This window comes from Monopterus albus, unplaced genomic scaffold, assembly GCF_001952655.1.
Source record: "Monopterus albus unplaced genomic scaffold, M_albus_1.0 scaffold129.1, whole genome shotgun sequence".
Taxonomy (NCBI): domain Eukaryota; kingdom Metazoa; phylum Chordata; class Actinopteri; order Synbranchiformes; family Synbranchidae; genus Monopterus; species Monopterus albus.
Genome location: NW_018128009.1, coordinates 940210 through 965125, shown reverse-complemented (window position 1 = coordinate 965125; position 24916 = coordinate 940210). Strand labels below are relative to the sequence as shown.

The window sequence follows — 24916 nt, the reverse complement described above, 5'->3', positions numbered from 1 at the left end:
TCCCGGCCGGCAATCGGGCGAAGGTGGGGTACACCCTGGACAGGTTGCCAATCCATCACAGGGCTAAAATTATTACTATTATGCATATATAAGAGCCAGGTTAATACTGATACATGGCGCTGTTAATAAAACACAAACAGTCATACTAAACTTTATTCTTATAAAACAAAATAATACTAACAGTAAATAAAACAACTGCAACTCCTGAAATCCAATTCTATCAGTAGAATTGAAGAAAATGAAGTAACCACAAAAATAATAGAATTCAAATGGATGTAAATGCGCTCTTGAGGGTGCGTAGATTCTGCTCTTACCTAAGAACAAATCCCAGAAATGAAAACCTTGGTGAATGCCATAATATTTGTGAAAACTACATAACTGCATTTTAATAAGAAATTGTTTACTTTAGTGCCATATTGGTTGTCATTTTTTGCCTGGGTCTGTTCTTGACTATAGGTGAATGGGAGAAATGAAGAGCACCCGGACGACTGCTCAACAGCTTACCAATCACAATATTGGCACAGGTGTGTAAAATTATTTTGAAATAATTCTTATATTCATTTTATTTAAGCTGTGAAATTCGCTATTTAGATGTGCTGTGTGTTTTGGTGACTTAGCAGGAGGTTCTGTCTTACCAGTAGTGATTGGTTTTATTTTCTACCTATTTGTCAGAGCTGACATCTGCATGGAAAAGTTTGGCTCAGTCCAAAGCTGCTGTAAGTATTCATTTTCTGCTGAATGACTCTGTTTGTCAGTCTTTCAAAAAGACTAGTCATTTCATAAAAGTAAAGAGTTTAAAGTGTGAATTTTTTTCCTTTTTAGTTGCGGCATATAGAAAACCGTCTAGAGGCAGCTCCAGGGACAGGGGTATTCCTGGACTCTGTCATGGACCCCCCCAAGAAGAAATCATCCAAGATGGTCCGCTGCAGGGGTAAGTTGTTCTAAAATGTAAAGCTACATTTTATGAAGTGGCTAGGTACATTGTATATGATGTGTACAATAATTTTAACATTGTTCTTTCTGCCATCAGATGGACAACAAGCTGATGACAGTGGGGGGTCTTCAAAACGCAGGGGGCACAGTCAGCAGAGTCCAGAAAAGAGCAGCTCACGCAGCCCACTGAGGAATGCCACCCAGGACAGCAATGTCCGCAGGAACAATAACGTGGATTTCAAGGAGCCACTCGCCTCGTACAGGTACAAATAGTGCCCTTAAACAGATTCATGGCACCATTGAGTACTGGCAACATGGCATCTTCGATTTTCTCTTTTTCCGTTTTTTATTTTTTTAAACTAAATGCATTAAGCTTTTACTCAACCTGCATACCAAATCAGTGTAATAAATATTTCTATTTTAGATTACATGAAAACAATACCAATGTAGTTAGAGTATGTGTATTCTGTAGAGTGAATACTGAATTAAATAGTATTTATTCTTGGGTTGTGATGTAGTAATTGTAATTATTATTTCAGCTCTTTGTTGGACTTGATGCATCAGCAGACCTCTTTCACATAAACAGCTGTCACTCTCAAGTGCTTTTTGATTTATAGGACTTCTATTCAGAGATCATATGTTCGTGACATGTCCTTGAGTGGCTTTTAGCTGAGTAGCTCACAGATACAGTACTTCAGTAGCTCCAGGCACCTGCGTTTGCATTTACAAGGTTTTATTGCTGATAATATCAGTATTTGAATGTTAATATTTAAATATTGCACCAGTGGACTTTCTGAAATTAACTGTATGAAGTGTTTGGTTGTGTTTTGCTATTACCAGCAATGTACACAATAGTCTGATCTTCAGATCATTTTTGATGTTATTACACTTTCGGTCTTATGCTAATGACTGAGGTCTGTGTAAGATTTGCATTGCCAAAGTTTCCCATTTCACATTATTCAATGCTTAAATAGTTTTTCATCATTGAGCTAAAATAACATCCTGAGTGAATTTGTCACTCCTTCTATACTTTACCAACCCATAAATGTGTTCTTCTGTACACTCAGCAAATTAAAAGTAAATCTTGATCTTCTGACTGATCCCTTGTAATCTGGTTTGTGTCCAGAGAGGCCACCCCTCCATTCTCTCAGCTGGAGGCCTACAGTCTGCAGTCAGTGCCAGGGTCTTTGTACCCATCCTCTCCGCCTTCCTCGGATCCTCTGCTCAGCCGGTTGGTCTACCAGAGGGACACCAGAGACAGACAGGCAGACAGGGACATGGACAGCACACGTTCCTCAGCTCTGGAGAGCACAGAGGTCCGCTACCTCAATGACCAGCCAGCCCTGGGCACACTGAGGACTATTGGAAACCAGTCACCTCTCACAGGTGTAGGAGCACTTACAAGGGAGGGGCCTGTGGAGGATGGCAGTCCCAAAGCACAACTTGGAATGGACAGCCAAGCGACAACCCCATGTGTAGCTCCAGCCCCACGGCCAGGGGAGAGCACTCCCTCCACCAGCCCTGGCTCAGCTTCCCAGCGGCTAGAAAACCTAAGGCGACATCAGCCTGATGATAAACTGGAGAAGCTCAAAGAACGTATTCGAAGGCAGAGACAACATCTGGAGGAGGCTGCTGAGAAGGAGAAGCTGCTGGGTAATATGGAACAGCCCATTATCGCAGCTGTGGGGAGTAACAATGCTGGTACCAGTAACATACCCACAGCCAAAATACGGAAAATAGCAGCTGCACCACCCGCACCTATTTACAAGGGTATCTTGATTTACCTGATTTATCCAGCACTTTTAACTTTTCTCTTGTTTCACCCTGTTTGAAATAATTTGTGAAATGATTGCTTAGTGTTTTAGGAATATAGATTTAAGCCATTTAGTAAGAAACAGGGTCCTGCAGCTTACATCTTCTGTCCTTTGACTCCTAGGTTTCAATAGTACTGAAACAAAGATCCGGACTCCTGATGGGAAAGTTTGGAAGGAGGACGAGTTTCATAATCTCAGTAGGGAGATATACAGAGACTTGTCACGACAGTTTGCTGGTAAGCGAGTACTTTCTTCCCACTGCTGTCAGTTCTTATCTGTAACATTTTCTGCTTGGGGCAGGATGGTGCTGTCTTGTTTTTTAACATGGACTTGTAACAGCAATTCTGAAGTGGTGTGTGTGTGTATGAAAAGTGGCAGTAAGTCTTCATATCTGATATGCCTGGGTCCTTGTATGTTCCCTTTCAACCAATGATATCTTTAGGAATTTAGGAATATATGTCTGTGGGTTGCTTTGTGGCTTATTCTCTGCATGTGTCTTTGTGAACAGAGAGCACTAGATCCAGGCAACAAAGAGAAGAGAGACGAGACAGATCCAAAGAGAGGAGGCCTCCAAAGCCAGTGAGGAAGGTCCACAGAGCTGTTCCTGCTTCTGATCTAAATGTGAAACCAGGTACAATAATCCTCTTTTATGTGTCTGAGCCAATCCACCTTCTGATATACTTTAAATTAGTGACAGTAGGAAAGCCAAGCATGTCGAACAGACTGGCAAGATTTTGTCATGGCTCAGTGCATATGCTCTAAAACCAAGTGTCTCAAGTTTTGAACCATCTTTTGTTTCTGTCTCTGTGTCTCTGTCCTCTAAGCTGTGTTCTGTATTTCATATATACCTTTATTTACTTGTTTTATTTTACTGTGCACACATGCTGCCCTTGATGTCAATTTAGTAATGATTTGGCTGCTGTCATCTTAATCTTTTGTTGACTGTAAACACTGTGAGTGTAACACAGTCTCATAAAGTAGTAACTTTGTTTAAACATTAAACATTAAAAAGTGAGTTTGTGTCATAAATGTCTCAAACTGAATGACCAGAGTGCATTAGAGTATCCTGGAGCGTAGAGTATGATTTGTTTGTGCAGATTCTCAGTCATCCAGGTCATAGTAAACTGAAAAAAACTTGGAAAAAATCAACTGGGCTTAGATTTCTAGGTCGAAGACTCTTGGATGAGAGGTGAAACGTCTTCGACCTAGAAATCTAAGTCCAGTTGATTTTTTTCTAAGTTTTTTCAGTATGTTTTTTTTGTTTTTTTTCCCCCCATCAACTCAGTTGGCAAGGCCTGCATGCATGTGCATGAACAAGAACCATTGGTGTTTTTTGAGGCTGTGTTAAGGCTCTAATCCCTGACAAAATGTTCAGTATGTTTGACATGCAGTTTGTGACCAGCCAGTAGTATATAGTCACACAGAAGAATCACAGTCACATTATGTGGCATCCTGATCATGGCAGAACTCTGACAGCTGAGAACCCCCCCATTCACAAACCCTTTTGAACAAAAAAAGAGGATAAAATCTGGATAACATGAGAGCTGACTGTATAATCTTCTAGCTCTCATTCACTCTGTGCTTGGTGTCATCTTGTGTTGTGCCTTGTGTTTCTTCCAACTTTTATGTTGCCTTTAAAATCTGGTTGTATCTGTTTCATGATGGCACAGTACTATAAATAGCCCTCTAAATTCTGTGGCCAGATTCGCTTGGCTCATCCACCTAGCAGGAACAGCTGCTTGGTGAGTGGATGTACAACTTCATTACCAGGAACTGCTCTGTAGTAGAATACTGTCATAGTGAAAAATGCACTCAAGATTTTTCCAAGTAAAGAGACGTTGCTGTCTTTGAAACATAATTTTCCAGTGCTCTGAGCATCACAAATGAAATTCTACTCTCGCTCGCTGTACTGGGCTGGTGGCAGACAACTGAGCTGAATTGAACTGAAATTTATCTGCTGATTGTTACAAAGGGCAAGGAGGAAGATATACACAGTGGGGATTTGACTAAACCACAAGTTCTTTCGTTGTGTCACTTCCCTCACACAACAAGTTCAGTAACTTCTATGTTGATTTTGATTGTACGGGGTTTGTGTTTAGTGACCATTTTAAATTAGTCTTACTAAAGCTATGAATGTTATAAATGTTTTATTTGAATTTCTTCTGTTCTCCTGTATTTATGTTTAGTTATGTTCATGTGGGTCTGCTCTGGTGTTGGCATGTCTGCGTATACAGAATGTGCTAATATGCTGTCCTGTTTAATGAAGTCAACAAGCTATATTGAACTGCCATGCTTTTAGGTGGCAGCATCTAAGGTAGTCATTTTTTTTGTTTCTCAGCAGTGATTAGCCCAGCATCATGGCGGGAGGGCCAGAAACTAGTAAAGATGGTACTTGGTCCAGTCCCCAAGCTGCAAAGAGAGGAGGACAGACCTCATCCAGCTGACAGACTGGGCAGAACAGGTGGAGCTTGAAGAGCTAAACTCTTATCCTCCTATACATACCACTGCACTCACACTCGCACTACACCCTGTCTTATATTACCTTGTGAACCCATTTCATGATACCAGCAGCTGACTCAGGCTGCGTCCGAAACCACATACTGTGACAGTACGTACTGAAAGAGATGAAGTACCTACTTACTGACCGTTAAAACAGTAGGTACTGTATAGTACGAAGCCTGGTAGTATGAATGAGATTCGGACGTACTACATCCGCCATGTTGATACATCACGTGACATACGTTTTCATAGCAGCGTCTTCTTCGTTGGATAACTCCTCTCCCGGGGCATCATGGGATAGTGAAGTGTCCATCGTATGCACACTGCAAAATCCAACCGGAAGCAGTAGGTCATCCGGGTACTTTTCGCCTACTGTTTTTGGAATACTACGAATCCGGACATACTACTCGCCTCGCCTACTGCTTTTCGCCTACTATACAGTATGGTAGTAGGCGGTTTCGGACGCAGCCCAAGTTTACCTATAACCCAGTCATCTTTGCTGTAACCATATGATGTGAAGTGGTAGACAGAAAGTAGTACTAGATAGGAAAGGGGAATAGCTTTCTACTTGAATTAGAAGAATTTCCCAGAACATTTTAGTCTGATGTCAAAATTGTCCTCTCTGCTTTATGTCCAGTGGTGTATAAGACAAGACTTAATCACAGAAGTGTAAATTAAGTTGTGCTCTGACTGTCCTACCACCCACCTCCCCCTTCTTTCAGACAGCTTGTCTTCATTTAACTTAAAATTTTCTCATATTGCTATTAATCTTTCACCTGTAAAATTAAACATGAATTTCTGCACTGGGTGCTGTTACTAAAATGGAGTTTGTCCATGTAATTAGAAGGTGTAATGCGGTAAATTATGCCTTGTTTCAGTTAGACATCATGGCTGACAACAGTCAGCTAAAATAATATGAATAATGAAGAGTCTATGGCTGCTGTTGTACCAGTAAACAGTATCTCACGTTCTTCATTACAAACATACACACCATATCTACCTCTGTCTTTGCTAGCTGTGTCTGTACTGGGTACTACTGGGCGGAAGGAATAGAGACTGACGGGTTATTCTGGTTGGATGCACAATTAGGCATGTCCTAATTTCCGGGTGTTGCCCTCAGTCCAGGCAGCACACACTCTGGGGAATGGCTGAGTGAGGCAGGGAGAAGCAATGAGGCTCACTGCAGCCATGATCTGAAAAAACAGCATCTGGATTAGATAGTGTAAAATCTAGATGGGAATTTGGCCCAGATTAGAGTTGCCATGGCAAGCCTTCCCCCCAATGTATGTGGGATCTGTCAGCATTTGTTAGAGCTTCTGATGTTTTTAAGATGACCCCATTTAATTACAGATTTTATTTATTGAAAAATTTAAAACCGGTCATACACTCATATTATTGACTTATTGTGATTCATGGAGGCAATACCTTTTTTGTTTTATCAACGTAATTGATATGAAGTCTTTAACATTGAAGCTGTTAGGCGGTATGCTCTGAGTGTAGTGTGTGATTGCCAGTTGCCAAATATAACATCTTGTCTTTCTATAATTGTCCACCAGCTTCCCATCACCACTCCAGTTCAGATCCACGTTCAGAATCAAACCAACAATCTCACCCCAAGAGCACAGAACGGCCTCATGGTGGATTTCAGGGGGAATCCAAAAGCCACTCCACAGCCACATCTACCCACTCGTCTGCAGCTCAGGACAACACCCCAGTGGGTATAAGCAGGGACCTGTTGTCAGCAGACATTCAAGGGATACTTGATGACCTTCAGCTGGAGTGCAAAGCCGCTGAGAAGGAGAGGGCCCGACAAAGATCCAGAGGTGGGAGCAGTGGTAGGAGAGGGAGAGGTGGATCAGGGTCACGAACAAGGGCTCCAGTATCTGCTTGGGGAACTGCTGTGGCAACAGGTCACTCCTCAAGAAGCTGCCGCAGTGCCAGCCCCGCTGCGCGCCGGCCAGAGACTGCCAACATAGTTGACACAGAGCACAAAAAGCGTCACTATGATGCAGATACTGTTCGCCAGTACATTGCCCGGCAACAAGAAGAAAGAAGGAGGCGTCAAGCAGAAGAGAAGAGGGCACTGAGGGAGGAGGCAGAAAGGAGAAACCAGAGATTGCAGGAGCTCTACAGGAAGCAAAGAGAAGTCGCTAAAACGGTGACCTTTCCCAACGAGGCCCCTGTGGCCCCTGTACAAAAGCGACTACAAGAGACCTACAACAAATTGCTGCTTGAGGAGGCCCAGCTGGGGAATTACGCTGTGCAGACGCAGCCTGCTGCTCCCTCCAGTCAAATGGTACAGTATTAGTAATTAAGTAAGTGAATTAACTACATATGTAATAAAACTATAACATGTATTTATTTTCTGCCACAGAGACCAATGTACCAGCCCTCAGGAGAGTCAGACAAAGAGAACAAAAGACTAGAGGCACCACAAAGCCCCTCGAGCAGTGATAGGTCTTTGAATGATCAGCCACCTCCTCCTCCATTATCCAGGTACACACATATTCACAACTGCCTGCCTTTCTCACTAACTCTCCAGAATAACAAGTTGCCTGTACTCAGGTTTATTAACACCGATCAACAACAAACAACTCTCTTCAAGTACATGCATTTGTGTCTCTTCTGGGAATAATGTTTTGGATGATAATAAACAGGGAACCAGTTGACTGTACCTGACAGAAAAACTGTTTGTTCTCAGATGCTTTTTTTATGACCCTTCTGTGCAAGTACTCCTGACGTCTTGTTCCTGTGGGGCACTGCTTTAATCTTAGATGCATGAAGGAGCACCTCAATTAATTGACTGGAAATAAAGATGAGGGTGTATAGTGCTTTACCCTGTTGTGGTCTTGCAAATGTAGAAATTATCATTGTGTTCAGTATCAATAACAGCTACATATCAGGCTGGTGAATACATTAATTCAAAACTATAGCTACAAGAGGCATTGTGATTTTTTTAAACAGTACAATTAATACCCAGAATAGCTGTAAATATCTTTTTTGCAAACATTATGGTTATTCAGAATGAAAGTTTTCTTGTTTCCAGTTGTGATGAATACACTTGCACGCGTCTTCAGTTTGATCATTGTTTTTAAAGGAAGCTGTTTACTCTCCTTGTTTTTGCTTTTAACTTCTTCATTCTGTGTTGCCCTCGCTGTTGAAGGAATGATCTGGATGTTGGAGTTGCCTCGTTGCTTCAGCCTGACCATCTGAGCCCATCTCTTCAACCAACGAGCGGTCCCAGCAGTACAGTGCTAGCCCCTTTTGGTGACCAGTTCCTTACTCAGATGTTCAGGGTGGAGACTGGTGCAGTGGCCACTGGTGACATCAGGCATACCCAGCAGCCAGCTACAGCACCTTCCGATAGGTCACATTCCAAGATATCCCGCATTGAGGCCCTCAAGGCCAAAGCTGCATCCCTCTCCAACCGTATAGAAAGTGAGGCACGGAAGCTTGTTGGGGAGGGGATCAACTATGGTACAGCAACTTCAGTGGATGTAGATACTATTTTTCTGCCACAGAAAATACTGACATGGAATTGAGGATTCAGAGGATTTTGACTAGCACAGGTCATAGTTCATTCAATGGCACACCCCTTCCAGGAGCAGGCAGCCTGCACACACTCACGGGACAGAAAGAAAAGAAGGGTACACACCTCAATTTGACCAATATACAAGCAACTTCTAATTTAATAGGACCCGTTCTTAATAGTTACACACAAGCAGGAGGAAAGCTAGTTAATGGCTTGGAAGACGTAGAAACAATGGATAAAATGGCACCAAAGAGAGGATATGACAAGGTGGAGGCCCAGACAGATCTCCACGACTCCAGTGCAGGTTCCATCAGTGAGGGCCCCATACTGAGTGAAGGGAGTTTTTCTGAGGATGAGGCAAACCCTCCTTATCCCTCCAACAATCATATATCTAGAGCAGCAGAACGCCTGGAGGCAGTGGACTACTGTGCCAGTCAAAGAACGGGCTACCAACACCTGACAGAGTTCCAGAGGGAGGCAGCGAAATGCTCAGCCCTCAGCTCCCCATTTTCTCAGCAAGACAACGTTAAGGCAGCTTGGGAAGAACTGAACAAAGGAAGCCCTCTAAGTGTAATCAGCATTTTCACCAAGAACCTGCATGGTCATGTTAAAGGTTAGTTTTCATATGAGTACCTTTTCATTCAAAGAAAGATGCTGTATGTCAGAGTAAATGTTTCCATATTTTAAGGTTTGTGCAAGTACATTAAAAGAATGAAATAAAGTGCTCAGGTCCCAGTCGTTACAAGGGGAAAAAAAGCAATATGAAGAAGAAGTGCATCTAAGCAATAAAATCATGTAAAAGCAGTAATCTTATCAATAAATAATAATAATTAAAAATAACACTTGCAAAATTCCACGGTTGCAGCAAAATAGTGGGAGCAGCAGCAGTTAATGACAGTTCAAAACTGTGTGGAGCAGAGTTAATCAGTCTTACAGCCTCAAGGAAAAAGCTGTTCCTCAGCCTGGTAGTTCCTGCCAAGATACTGTGCAGCCTCTTTCCTGAGGGGAGGAATGTAGACAGTTTGTGTACTGTTAGTGTGCTATTTGATGTACTGTAAGTGATGAGACAAAACTTGTCTTGTGTTCAGCTTCATCAGTTGTTAAATATATGAACAGTTAAGAAGTTAATTTTTTATTGTTTCAGTAACAGTAATTTTAGTTTTTTTTTTTTTTTACCATAAGAGCTACACAGGATGTTTGTTAAATCAAAATGGTAGCACTCATAGTAAGAACACGTACAACATACTAACAGTCAGACTAGACAATGTCAGAATATTTTTCCTCTCTTTTGTCCTGTAGTGAGTGAGAGAAACTCCCCCTCGGCCTATTCTTTGCACTCCGGAAATGACCCTGGAGATGCGGCGCACTATGAAGACGATTTTGTGTCATCACATAGCAGCAGAACTAGCAGCCACTTGAGGAAAGCCTCAAATTCACCCAGGTAAAATGACGAGAAAAGAAAGACATTTTTTAGAGTGACCACTTGGTGGCATTCATGTTACACAGAAGGTTGAATCGATTCAATGATGTTAGTCCTGTATGCTTAATTTTATGTTGTGTTAAAGCTCCTAAATGATCCTGAGTGATTTGAACATGTTTCTCCCCTCTCTGTCAGTGTGAACAGTCACTTTGAGGAACTGATGAGGAGGTCTCCGTATGAGAAAAGTACAGGAGGCAACAGTTCCCACCATTCATCCTTTCAGTCTTCACCACACCTTTCCTCTGCTTCAACATCTGGCTCCTCACCCCTCTCTAAGCACTCTACCAGAAAAAGAGGTATGCATGAATACTTTTGCATAATTTCCTGTTATAAATCTGAATTTTCAGTTTTTTTCTGACTAAAGTGGAAATAACACAGTGGGTCTTTGTATGGTTATGTTGTTTTTGCAGTTACAAATCCTGGCTACTGCACAGTAAAATGATATAACTCCATTCTTCTGCAGGCACAGCATCAGACCAGAGTGATGGTACTCTGATAGAAGAGCAGAGAAGCTCCTGCTCACCCCCCTCAGAGGCATTATCCTCTGACTCCAGGAAGAGGGGTTCAGACAAAAGCGCTGCTCACAGCCAAGCCAAGAGTGTTCACTCCAGTGACACTTCAGGGGAAACATCAGGGCATTCTCACCAAAGGTAATGATTCTCAGCAGATTTATTTACAGAGAGGTTTGTTATTTTTGCTTTAGTTGAGTAGTGTAAAAGATTTTTTTTTAAAAAAAAACCTTTCCTCCTACAAGATGGAAGGTGGAATGCACATCTCTTAAGGTATTGTATAGTCCATACCCTGGTATCAGAAGCCGGTGAATGGTATTCCCACAAGATTAAAGGATTCACTCAGCCAGTTGTCTCTGGTATTTCCTTCCCACCTGCTTCTCAATAACCTGCAGTGTAACACTGCTTTGTGAGATTAGTGGTGTTGCTATTAGCTTACACTAGCTTATTTTTATGCTGTCCTGGAAAGAGAGGGCTATAGATGTTTCTTATAGGGTCATAACAGCATGATTGTATTTCTTTATCGCTTGATGTTTAGTTGATTTATCACGTTGTGTGACAAATTTAAACTTTTTTTTACTTTTCTGTATTTTCACTTAATACAGATTGATCTGTTTAAATTGCTATTGAAATTAACCTGTAAAGCCACACTAGTCACACAGTTTCTTTCCAAGTTAAACTAAAACTGAGTTTCAAAATCTGTGCACTCACAGATGTATGGGATTTCTTTATTTAGTCTGATTGTTATCCTTGGAGTAAAGGGTATCACTGTCTATTCTCCTTAATGGGAAGTGCAGTGATCTCTTTAGACATTGTGTTGGCCTTTGACCATCTCTGAGCAGCACATTGTAGCCATTCAAAGCCTGGGCTTCTCACAGCAGGGTTATGCTGCCTCAGCCATTTCTGTGGTTTGCAGGGCCACAGGCCCCCACTTTCTTTATCGTGTGGTCAACCTGCTCCTCTTTTTAAAATGGCAAACCAGCTACAGAGCTTGCAGCATGCTGCTGAGCTATGCATGATTTAATAGCCCATTTTGAAACTAACATAAATTACATCAGCTACCATTTTCACATATAAAAATGGCAGCTTCCTTAGTCAGTACTATATTATGCTTCATCTTGATACATATTAAATTAACCTCAGAAACATGATATATGCAGACCACATAAACCTGTAAACTGAAACTCATCCTCTGTAAAGTTACAGGCATGCTCACTTTAGAAGGGATCTTTTGGGGTTTCAAATGTATAAGTACAGTAATAACATTTCATTTTTGAATTGCATTTCTATTTTGAGGCTTAACAGTAAGAAGTCTCGAGCACTCGCATCCAAACAGGCTGATCCTTCTGGCTCCTCAGACCCTGGTTCTCCAGGAGCAGACTCTTCCAGTGAACCTGTAAGAAGTGGCTCTATGGGAGCAAATAACATGAACACAGGCACCACAGCTGGCAGTGGTAGAGCAGAGACCAGGACAACAGGTATATAAAACTCAGTTTAATAAACAGATATTATATGACCTAAACCTTATTGGATGCTTCTGTTAAGATAAAGATGTGACCAAATTATAAGGACTGCCTGGTTGAACAGGCACATACTCAACTGTTTCGTGTAGTACTCCTCAGGCTTGTTTGTGGATCATGTTACTGTCAAAGTGCAGTACTCCACCCTTTTATGAATTTTTCTCTCACTCTATCTCTCACCCTTCCTGTTTGTCCCAGGTGAGTTACAGTATTCACCTGCTGTCCTGCAGCAGCGTATGTCAGCAGAGCTCCAGTACCTGGAGTCCATTGAGGAGTCAGTCCAACAGCTGGACAACATGGAGAAGTTGATGGGTGTGTCTATGGCTCAGCAGGAGAGTGTGTCATTGGCTCAAATGCTCAAGGTATAGCAAGATTTTGTTGAAGTTGCAATGTCAACAACTGGGCAACAAAGAAGCTCTGTTGTATATTTAGCCATGTCTGGGGTATTTTCATATCAGAAGCTTTGTTATTATTAAACAGTTCAAATTGAACTACACAAAGTTTCTGTAATTCTCTTTTTAACTAATGCCACAGAGAGACAACTGGACATTTTGTATATAGCTTATTACTTAGATGAATGTAGGATTACACACAAGTTGTGCTTTTATGTATAAATGTGGTATAAGTAACTGGAACATATCTTTTAATTTTAAAGTATTTACCATAGTAAAGGTGAAGATAAGACCATGCATGCTGCATGCAAAATGTAAAACTAGGGCTATACTCTATCATTGGTTGCAATTTACTTTTGAAACAACAATATCATTGTGAGTGTACTTGAGTAACTTCCACTAATTTTGTTTATTAGGGACTTGTTTTAATTGTTGTTGTGGCATAGCATTTGCATAATAAACACCTTTAATAGCTTTTTTGGCCTCTGAGTTTCAGTGACTTATTATCTTACTGTAATGATTCTGTATTGATGCGCTTGTTGTTTATGAACTTTGACACTGCAGGCCAAGCAGCAGCAACATGAACGTGACCTCTGTGAACTGAAGATCAAGGCAGAAAGAGAAGCACTGGAGACCAAGCTACAGCTGGAGGAAAACAGACAGAGAGTAGCCAGGGTACAACCACACACATGCGCGCACACACCCAGTTAACCAACAACGTATGTGGTTTTGTAGATAATTTGCCCAGTGTTTGTTTTTGTTAACTTTGTGCTCTGTATGGTTTTGTTTAGGCTCACATAGAACTGCAGGAAAACTTGGTGGTGAATCAAAAACAAACTTTGGAAAACCTCCAGGAGGCAACTACTAAGATGATGAGTCAACAGGCTGAGGCAGCACAGTACACAGCCGATGCTGCCCGACACATCAAGGAGGTTAGTAATCACTGCCTTCATCACTGCTTGGAAAACAGCCCATGTCTTCATTTTGTAACAAAAGCGGATTGATTTGTGACAATAAAAGAATAACAATAAATGCAGAGGAGAAAAGTATAATATACAGCAAAATGGGATATTTGATCTGTATATTTTCTCATTTGTCAGATGACAGAATTGGCACGGTCACAGATGGCAGGAGCTTTGGTTGTCCCCCCTGCTGCTACTGATTCCTGCATGTTGGATCAGCGAGAAGAACAGCAGAAGTGGCGACAGGATAAAACTGACTCTGACAGGTAAGCTAAAAACAGCTTTTGTTTGCAAGTCCACATCAAGACACACAACTTGTATGCTTTATTTTATGATGGTTTAAATCAGTCAAAGCATCATAAGCATTTACCACTGAGTGTTAAAGTCTGTTCTAAATGTGAATGGGTTTTTACAACTTCCATAGCGAAATGTCAAGCAGACGGACCAGGCCGGAGGAACCCCTGTCTTCACTGAAAAGCCTCAGTCACACTGACTCTCTATCCTTCAGAAGACCCAACCTCAGGTACCAGTCAGGCCCCTCATATTGTATTAGTGTCACTGTTTTTGCATTAGGGTGGGGGGAAGAGAAACCAAAAGAGGCTCTAAATCTGTCTTTTTCTTTTTCTCAGTGGAGCAGATTCCAGCAGCCACCCTAGCTTGTCGCATGTCTCCTCAGACCACAGCGAACAGGTGAAAAAAGAAGCACAAGAGGGGAAATGGAGAAAGAAGGGAGCTGAGGGGAGAGAAGCAGGCAGCACCTCCATAGAGGATGAAGTTGCTACAGCAGCAAATGACTCCCTCTGCAGTGACAGCATCCCCTCTGTAATAGATGAGAAAGGTACTGAATTGCAAACAGCCTTAAGAGTTAAAAAAAGGTGTGCTTTTTTTCATGTATATGTGTGTTTCTCTTGGATTCAACATTAACCAGGTACAGTTATACATGTATCACTGCAACAGGTAGAGAAAATGTGAAAACCTCATTGCCATCTGTATTAAACACAAAACTGCTTATATGTAAAATACCACACATATGGCACCTAAAATTGCTAAGATAGTAGATGTAGAATTCGCAGTTTACACTGAGCTCGTGTTATTTTTGGCCCCCAGGAGACAGTACGTCAGTGGCAACAGAGTACTCTTTCAAGTTTGATGAGTCTATGACAGAGGATGAGATAGAAGAACAATCCTTCCGCTCTCTGCTACCATCTGAGGCACACCGCCGTGGGACTATGGAGAAAAAGTCCCGCCACCATGAGGAGTCAGAGGATGATGGAGCCAATCACAACACAAGACTGGTTTCGGGATCACATAATATCTTGAAGGTGATATACAAACACTTGACCCCCCCAGTGTGATTATTTATTATTGGGAAGGTCTCTCTTTTATCTTATCTAACATTGCTTTTCCTGTTTTCATTCAATCTCTTCTGCCTTTAACCTATTCTGTTCTCCTGCGGTCTCAGGATGTCAACATGGCTTTTTCTGGTGGACAAGACAGTTTTTCCCAGTTCACTATGGACATGGTGCGTCAGTACATGAGGGATGAGGAGGTAAGACTGCAGCACCAGAGCGCTCTACTCCGTCTTCGCCAGAAAGCTCTCAAAGAGAAGGCCAGAACTGAGCTGGCCTGGCTAGAGCACCAGAAAAAGAGGCTGAGAGACAAGGGAGAGGATGACAAAATGCCACCAATCAGGAAGAAGCAGAGGGGCCTTTTGCTGAAACTGCAGCAGGAGCAGGTATTGGAGGGTCGAAACATAATTAAGTGACAATAAGCTGTAGTGGTATAGTGTGATTTTAACCATTACTTACTCTCCCACTATACTCATGTTCACAGGCTGAGATCAAGCGGCTTCAGGAGGCCAACAAAGCAGCAATGAAGGAAAGGCAGCTGTTGCTGAAGCAGCAGGAGGAGATTGAGCGGATGAGAAACTCAACACTCAGACTGAAGGAGCGTCTCAAGTGTGCTGGGGGTGAAATGCCGCTGGTAAGTAGTGCAGTCACTAATTGCCTCCACAGTCTGTAAAGGGGAACAGGTGATGTTTCAGTCCAGTATTGTTTACTCCACAGAAATAGAATCTTAATGGAATAAAGGAGAAAAAATGCTGCAATGTTCATCCTACGGTTTTTTTTTTCTCTGGCTTTACTAATTATTGACCTGTTTGCATGTTCATTCACCGTTTTTTACTTTTTTTAGGGAGACTTCTGTATCAGAAACACGGGCATCGGAACCAGCCTCCCCCAGCATGAGACATGCTAATGAGAACCGCAGCCCCTCTCCTCCCCTCTCCGTCTCTGGAAGTGAGACTAGTAGCATCATGCAGAAGCTCAAGAAGATGCACTCTCACACGAATGAAAAGTAAATATTTTCATTTCATTTTTCATAGATTATTTAGGCTATTGACAGCTTCCCCTGCAAAATAGTGCAGGTCCAGCTTCCTTATCTATTTGAAAAGTGTTTACTTTAGATGTTTCCTGCTGCTATTCCCCTTGTGATTTGCTTCTCGGTTTTTATGTCCAACAATAGGATCATGATCACTTAATTCTTACTTTTACTTCTCCTCTACTACTACTACTGCTGTTCTACTACTATTGCTTTTAGTTTTTAAATTAATTTTAAACACTGAGTGCTGATACAGATACTACTGCTTTTTTAAATCATTGCTGAGCAGTGCCTACAGCCTTAGCATAAATATGACAAAATAAAAATTAACAAAGCAGTTTAGATGTGTTTGACAACTGAATAACTCTGGAATAAGTGATGCAATGTGTTGTTTGCAACAGTGACTTTTAGTCTAGTCAGAAATTTTCAATTTCTTTATATAGTGCGTTTGACTAGCAACTAACCTGCTTGAAACTAACAGTAATACTAATAATAATAATGCTAAGGCTATAATACACCCCCTTAACTTCAGATCTGTACAACCTATACAACAGTAGTTTGAAGGATGATTTGTACAAGGAGTTATCTGTTGTAGTTCTAAACAAATGTTGGAAGGCAATAGTATCAGACAGTATTAAACAGCATTAAATAACTGCAATAGTGAAACCTAACTGTACAGAGGTATTGTTATTTTCTAAATAAGACAAACATAGGTTGTGCATTCCACCATTTTCTCTTGACCCACTTGTCTTACACTTGGCATTTCCTACATGTGTTTGGAGTTCCTGTAGGTTTTAGACTCAGCCAGCAGTTTTGGTCTGGTGATTTTAGAGCCCCTCTTGACCTGGTAGCCTCAACACATAGGTTAATTGTTCTGAGGTTTAGGATTTATAACTTGGCTTTTAAATATAGGTCAACTTTACATACTGTGGTAGCACTTAAGCAATTTTGGAGTCAAGATTTCTTTAAATTTATACTAGTATTACAGTTAAAAATGCAGTTTTCATTTACTTGTTTTCCTGCTAGTTTTAATAGATTATAAAGTTTAGATTCACCACAGTTAGATTTAAATCACCGCATAATAACATTATGTAAGAAAAACTTGAAGCTGTTGATATGTCTGATGGTAAAGTCATTGGCTCGCTTGCATGCTGTCATTTTTTAATAAATGTCTCACCTCTTCCCTCTGTCATTTTCTATTACCACTGTAATGATGTTGATCACGGCTAAAGAAACTGTATACAGCATATTCAGCTCAGTGTAACACACTAACAAAATTGTAATCACTCCAGCTAAGGCTGTAACTGGTACCTCATGCTGTAATTTGTACAAGTATGAGGGTTGCCATCTATCATTTAACTCCCTCTATATAAGCAGCTTTGGTAGTAATGATACCCCAAGCAACGCCCCATGCTTAATGCATACATGTTAAATTGTTCATGTTCTCCCAGAACATATTAGTTTGGAGTTTTCTAACAGAACCTGACACACTCACACCTTGGGTGCAATAAAACCACATTTTCTCACATCACTTTTCTCTCTCCCTTTCTCTCTACTTGTCTTTTCCCTTTCCGTCTCTTGTGTTCTTAATGTTTTCCCTCCTCTTATGTATGTGTTGTACATGTCTGCACCCATTTTGATTTGACTCTTTTGTCTTTGTCTGTCACGTGCTTGTGTCTTATAGACACTGGTCTCCTGTCCACTACTTCTTCTCTGTGTTCACGGCCCACCACTGGGCCTCCCTCAGTGTCTGTCTCCCCAACCTCCACCCTAAATTCCAGCTCTTTATCTGCAACCAGTTGGTCAGGTACTGTACAGTGATCTCTACCCCCTCCCCAACATCTCCACCTAGCTCTGCCCTGCATCACCTCCCACCCCATCGAACATGCTTATGTTCATCCACTGGCACTGGGACCTTGTGGGGGGTGGGATGGTGAATAATGAGTGACTGGATGTGTTGGTTTGTTTGGGGTTTTTGTAATGTTGTAAATTTCTAGGATGGAATTTGTGGGCAGAGGAATATGAGTAAAGGCTTGAAAAGTGCTCAAGGAAAGCTTCTTTAATGAAATAAGCTTACCCTTTGACAACTTCACTTAGAATTTGAATTTATTTATTTATTGTGCTAGCTTTCATGCTAGTTTTTGCAGCGTGATAAAAGGTGCAATGTCGCCACTGTAGGTATTAGAGCACACTGAGTTTAAAACAGTAAAAACTTGAGATTGTTTTGCGAAGGTCAAAGGTTAAGCTCATTTAATAGAAGCCTTCCTTGTTGTAAGGTAATCTGACTCAAAGCTGGGATTTCACTAATTTCTGTCCTGTTTAATGTGCAGCTCTTCTCCTCGTTTTTAAAAAATTTCTCTCTTGGAATGAATGATGAACAAGTTGGAGAGTGTCACCCCTTAATGACCTTTATATTCTGACTGTTGGCTGGTTAGTTCCAGACTGCTCATTCATATAAAATGTTTTCAGATTAAACCACACAGTGACATGGAGGTAAAGGACTTTTGCAGAGAACAGACCAGAGATAGAGTAGTCTATCTCTTTAATGAGCTCAGTAAATCTTAACTAGCCCTCTTTATTAGGTAACTGTTGCATAGGATGGGATAATAAGTACAGATGGGCATTGGCTATAATAGTGTTTGGGAAAGCACTAAAAGAATCCACCAGACTGGTTCTTCAGTATCTGGCCTGTCATCAGTATGCATTAGGTCAAGAAAAGGGCCTTTAAATCAGATCAAGGCTAAATAATACTGCACTGTAATGGCACCCAAAGCTGTGGGAAACTACATTATACCTGACTGTACTTCTGTATCAACACTCTACATCTACAGAGATATGTATGTTGGATTTTAGATTTAAATTGCTTTAAGTTTGCAAGAAAATAGAACCCTTATGTTTTAATGTATTTACAGTGTCATAACTTGTAAGGGGAATATAGTAAATGGAAGAGGGCATACTAAAGGCACATTCATACAGATGTAACCACCTATGGGTAGGTTTTTTTTTCTGTAGCCGCTAAAAGTCTTTGAGGTGTGTGTGTGTGGGTGTGTGGGTGTCTGCAGCCTATCAAAGTTGAACCCCTGGGTTTTAGCCTGATGCATGAATCTGACATGTTAACTATTATTTTCATGCTCCTTTCTCCTGAGTGATATGTCATCACTTTTTTTTTTAAATCTGATGGGTGCTTGTAAACTTTGATATTCGAATGATTATTCTTGGCATGGTTCGGGTGTGTGTGTTTGATTCTCAGAGTGTTGAACAAATGTTTGAGGTGAGTTTGCAGTTATAACTGGATGTCCAGGTGATTTGGGTCTGCTTGCTTCCACAAGGTGATGTGTAACCCTTATGCTAAATGCCTTTGTCTAACTTCTCTTCTCTCCCTCATCACTGCCTCTTTTCCTTGTCACTCACTACTTATTTTCTTCCTATCTTTCACTCATCTTCATTTCTCCACCTTTTTTCCCCCCTCACCATCAACTACAATCTGCCTTCTACTCCTTTCTCATTTCTGTTCTTCTACCCCTTCATCTTTACCATCAACCTCCCCAGGTTCCTGACCAAGCGGGAGCAGCAGCTGATGCAGAGGCGTCGCCACGCTGAGGAGCTGCTACAGTGGAAACGGCGACTGGACCAAGAGGAGGCAGAGGTCCGTAGGATGGAGAAGGAGGCCCTGGCTGTATGGGACAGACAAACACCTCAGGACAAGAGTCATGATGTGTCAGAGAGTCAGAAAAAGGAGATCTCTGATATTAGCTCCAGCCTCAGTCACCCTCAAAGCTCAGAGCAGGGAACTGACAATGAGAAAGGTGAAGCAGCAGCAAGATTCTTAGATTTTCAAATGAAGGGTTTCTAGTAGGCCATAATAATTAGGGGATGAAGTCAAAAACTATTTGGACAAATAAAGGTGACTTTGTGCCTACTGTTTTATTTTCAGAGTATGTCAGTGAGGGTGGCTGTTCCTCAGCAACACCTGAGTCTAGTATACACACAGAGGAACTGGGGTCCCAGCAAGCAGGAAGCCCATCTTCAGTGCAACCATTGTCGGTCCCTGAAACACCTTTGGTGTCCATCCAGAGCAGTTACACTCAGGACTTCACTTTAGCTTCCCTGTCACCAAGGAAACAAGTACAGTTTTCTTTCCATTTAAGTGTTTAGTCCCTTCTTTGTGATTTGTAGTTAGGCTTGTGAACATTGAATTTAATGTAACTAATTGTTAGTTTAGTGTGCACATAAAATATTAATCCAATCCATACCTCCATTATCAGTCTTGTTGTCATATCCTGGAGTAATATTCCTTTCTGTTCCTCTCCACCTCCTGTTTGGTCCGTCCAGTCTTCTGCATTCAAGGGCAGCCACAGCCCTGCTGCCTCTCCTTCAGAGGAAAGCAGCAGCAAAACAAAGGTGCAACTGCGCTCCTCCCAGACTGCCAACCAGGCCCACACTCAACCAACTGACTCCCCCATGGCCATGCAGACTGGTGAGTTACTCATTATTCCCAATCACACACTGAATTTATATTGTTTCGGAGTAGATAATAGATCTCAGAGAAGCTAGAAGGGGGAACACGGAGAGAGTGGATGTAATGCAGCTTTATTGCTGGCACTGTGTAGTCAGGCATAATGTGATGCTGCTAAGAGAGCAATATGCAAGCACTTGATACCTAACCTGCTTGGCTCTGAGATAGGAAGACAAAACACTTTGCATTGCATTGAGCTATTGCACAAGCGAAGATGGTTTGGCTGTCTTAGTTTGTAGCTGATTGTGATTAATTCATTTTCAGGTCACTATTTAAACCTTTAATCTTTGTAACCGTTTGTTCATTGTGTTCAAGTCAAAGCAACATGCGCAAAAATGACACCACACATTCTTGCTAAAGAAACAGTCCAGTACAGTAATCCCCCAAGAACACGGTTTGAATTCAAGTGGGCATAAAGTAGGATTACCCTTTTCTAATCAGAGGTCTGGCATTGGTTTCACATTCTAACTGTGACTGAGCATCTAAATTTATCTTCAGAACCCATTTCAGACCAGAGTGATATAGAGAGTCGTATCAAGGCCCTGAAGGAAGAACTCAGAAAACGAAAGTTTATGGCCTACCAGCTAAAGAAAGAGCAAAAGAAGAGGCACAAAGAGCGTCTGAAGGCACAGGAGGCCAGCCTACTCAAACAGCTGGAGGTATGTGTGTGGTGGTGGGGCAGGCTGTGGTGGTTTTTGGATGTTTGATCTTCTTTGTGTGAGTCTGTGTTTATTCACATACTGTATATGTATGCATATCTTAACTGTTATTTTCAGACCTATAACAACATTATTGAAAAAACTAAGGCAGAACTGAGCAAGGAGCCAGACTCAACCCCTGCTACCAAGTCCCAGATCAGAGATTCCACCTCGACTGCAGAGCAGTTCAGCATTAAACCACCTATTCACAGGTACCCAAAACATCTGCAAACATGACACTCTTGTACTGGAATGAGCTAGAAAGGTTTGCTGTTCAGCTTTTAAAAAAATCGTTTCTTCACAGGTCTGAACCCAGCAAAACCTCTGAAAGAATGTGCATTGATGCTTCGTTAGATCACAGTGAGTGATTTTTATTTATAATTCATAACCCATACATTATATAATGTTTACTGAAAAATGTGTTGTGACAGAGATGTTCCAGTGATAATGTGACCCTCTCCTATTATGTTAGATGCCTTCCCTCAACTTGATCATAGTAGATCCACCTCAGTGCCTGAAGATTTATCTGATGAAGACCCACCAACAGTCACTCAGACTCCAGCATACGACAGCCCAGAATGTCCAGCCTCAAGCCACATGAGCCGTCAGCCTTCAGAGATTCTTGTACAGCCTTCTTGTACAGCCATTGAAGCCAAAGCACAGACTGAGACTGGGAATGAGAACATTGTGTCGGATCAAAGATCTGACATTCAGGAAGAGCTGGAGGTGGAAATAAGCTCCAGGTTGGAAGATCAACACTCTGAACATCTTCTCAAACTAGGAGACAGAGTGGACTCCCGGGAGAAGCTGTCTACATCTAAACATGTTTCTTCTTCCATGACCAAAGAACATCAGTACTCTCCATCTGAAGCAGAAGATGTTGTAAAACCTACAGCTGTGTCACATTCAGCTGCGGTGGACTTGAAAAGAACACCACATCCAAGCTATAGCTCCTCATTAAATGATCCCTCATGTTTGCCTTATTCTCTAGCCTTCTCTTCTAAGAAGGAGGCACCCATAAAGGATGCTGAAGCCTCTTCTATCTTGGCAGATGGCTATCATGATGACTTTGAATCATCATCTGATTTGTCACCCAGGGGGGAGCAGCATAGTTCTGAGCCCGGCTCTCAAATCTCAGTTTCATCCACTGAAATGAGGGGTTCAAGAAAGGACTCCCCTGTGAGGGCCACACCATATGACAGCCAAGATGAGGAAGTAGAAGAGGAAATACCTGAGGAACTGAGTCACATTTCTGATGCAAGTCAACCTAGTAACCAAACTGAAAGACTTCTAGATCTACATAAGCAGATAGAAACAGACTCTAATGACAGTAAGAGCATTATTTCCAACCACTCACCACCCATCTCTGCTTTGCAGACCCCTCTCTCTCCTGTTACAGATGACATGCCAGGTTTTGACATTGGTGATCGGGTTCTAGTTGGCGGTGTTCAGCCTGGCACTTTGAGATTCAAAGGTCCAACCAGCTTTGCTAATGGCTTCTGGGCTGGCGTGGAGTTGGACAAGTCTGAAGGGAGCAACAATGGCACTTATGATGGGGTGGTATATTTTGAGTGTGATGAATTCCACGGTATCTTTGCCCCTCCAGACAAGATCACTCACCTGCCAGACAAGTTTGAGATCTACACAGACACCACAGAAGATGAGGACTCGTTTGTTGATGACTTGTCAGATAAAATTGGGGATAAGCCCAAAACAGATAAGAGCAAATCCAGGAAACAAGGAAATCAGAATAGTATAAATGAACAAACATCTCATAAGGATTTTGGATCTGGAGAGAAAATGGTTACAGATGATTCTGTTCACAAGAACCAGGCCCCACTGAACGATGGATCCGACCTCAGCTCAAATCTTCACAAAGAATTCAAGCATTCCATGTCTAATGGCAACAGCAGATACATAGTGTTGGATTTTGGAGATGCACCAGCCACTCTCCTCATCTCTGACATGGACAAGATTGACCTGGGGAAGCCGAGTCAGAAGGAAATTACTACCCTTGTTGAGAGAGAAGATATAGACTCACAACACCAGTCGACTCCTGCTGGTTTTACCACAGATATCAGGGACTATAAAGGAGACTACAAGGATACAGGCTTACTGGACACATTTGCAGATGAGCTTATTAACAACTTTGTAAAAGACACTGTGAAGCAGTTAGCAGAAATTAAAAAGGCAAAAGAGCAGAAGATAGAAGCTGGCAACCAGATGAATGGAGACCTGTGTGGTGAAAATGTGGAAGAAGAGTGGGTCTCTTCAGTGGAACAAAAAGATGGACTCCCCTTCTTCCTTCCAACAGAAAAAGAGGAGCTATCTTCTCCAGAGCTGTGTAACCGACCGGTGAGTGTATATTTTCTTCAGTAATGTAATAATGAAAGAAGGCTTTACATGAAAATAACATTTGTCTCTATGTGTTGGTAATTTAAATGTCAATAAAATGCCTTTATCAGTCAAGAAAACATCTCTAGAATGTGATGGTGTTCTACTGTGATGTGATTGAGCTGTGGAATTTTCTTTGTGTGAGAACAACTAAAGTCACCAAAGTTACTGACAAACTTGTTGATTTGACCTGGAGAGGCCTTGTTTTTGAGGATGTGCTCAGTCAAAGTCCAGTTTCATGTTGACAGACTTTATTGAATTTGGTTGAAAACCTTTTGTGTCTGAAATATGAGTAAGAGCAACTACATCAAAAGTGTTAAACCTTTATTTGGGACATATTCTGTAACCACGTTAGATATTCATGCTTATTCAGAGTTTTTATCTTGGATTGGAATTAAGAGAAATAAAAACATTTTTTCTTTAACAACAGGAGAGTCCAGTGTTGGGGGCCAGCGGCCAAGAGGAGCTTGCCAAGAGACTAGCAGAGCTGGAACTGAGCCGTGAACTGCTGGATGAGCTAGGTGACGACCAGGACTGGTTTGATGAGGACTTTGGCCTCAGCTCCCGTAGAGAACAGCAGAGACTCAAACAGAAACAGAGAGAGGTTGAGGAAGGGGCAAGGCTGGAAAGAGGAGGAGGACTGGTGAGGTCAGGCTCCTCAGCTGGAGCACCTGTGGGGGGGCTCAGCTCCTCAGCAGGTGGAGAACAGCAGGTAATGACTCACCCTAGACCTGAGCTGCCTCTCCCCCTGCCCCCTAAGCTACCTGAGCAGCCTGCCATGGTGGTGCCCCACTCAGCCATTGAGGTGGAGAAAATGGTTCATGCTGCCACTCAGGAGATCTGGGAGAGCTGCGCCCTGGGGGAGGAGGAAGCTCCGCCCCTTTCACAACTGCCAAACCCCACCGCTTCACAAGAGTATCTGGGTAAAGAGGCCAGCGGCCAGGACCAGGAGGCCCTCTCCATCCGCAGCTACCGGAAGGTGAAAAGTCTGTGTAACAAAAACAACTATACAGATATCCTGTTGCTGAATATTGTAAAACCAGAATATGTAAAATTGAGTAACAGGAAATCAAGGACACTTTTTCCCTACCACTGAAACCAGTGAACATCATCCCACAACTGCCCTGCTTCAGGAAGCCAAAGGCAGCTTGGACCTGCAGTGTAGGCTAAAACACAGCACTTAATCTAAATTGGCCCACTGAGGTTAAATGCCAGGCAGGTTCCCATTATTCAGCACATTCCTCTCTAATGAGCATCGCAATGTTTTCCAGACTATACAGCTATGTCA

At 42.0% G+C, this 24916-nt stretch overlaps 1 protein-coding gene across 1 annotated transcript in view; it reads left to right on the top strand.

The window, feature by feature from the left end:
* cep350 (centrosomal protein 350) overlaps nt 1-24916 on the top strand; it is a 34812-nt gene that overhangs the window by 4290 nt on the left and 5606 nt on the right. Inside the window, 34 exon segments of the mRNA XM_020612952.1 lie at nt 457-524; nt 673-716; nt 823-931; nt 1031-1196; nt 2060-2703; nt 2870-2983; nt 3256-3378; nt 5086-5208; nt 6803-7542; nt 7621-7742; nt 8410-8756; nt 8759-9391; nt 10078-10219; nt 10394-10554; nt 10722-10908; nt 12064-12245; nt 12486-12649; nt 13244-13354; nt 13471-13611; nt 13780-13907; nt 14066-14164; nt 14271-14479; nt 14749-14963; nt 15104-15376; nt 15475-15624; nt 15839-15996; nt 19570-19826; nt 19955-20145; nt 20353-20497; nt 21035-21195; nt 21313-21446; nt 21539-21594; nt 21707-23589; nt 24059-24607. Of these exon segments, the coding sequence (XP_020468608.1) occupies nt 470-524; nt 673-716; nt 823-931; nt 1031-1196; nt 2060-2703; nt 2870-2983; nt 3256-3378; nt 5086-5208; nt 6803-7542; nt 7621-7742; nt 8410-8756; nt 8759-9391; nt 10078-10219; nt 10394-10554; nt 10722-10908; nt 12064-12245; nt 12486-12649; nt 13244-13354; nt 13471-13611; nt 13780-13907; nt 14066-14164; nt 14271-14479; nt 14749-14963; nt 15104-15376; nt 15475-15624; nt 15839-15996; nt 19570-19826; nt 19955-20145; nt 20353-20497; nt 21035-21195; nt 21313-21446; nt 21539-21594; nt 21707-23589; nt 24059-24607 (8916 nt within the window). The 5' untranslated portion in view covers nt 457-469.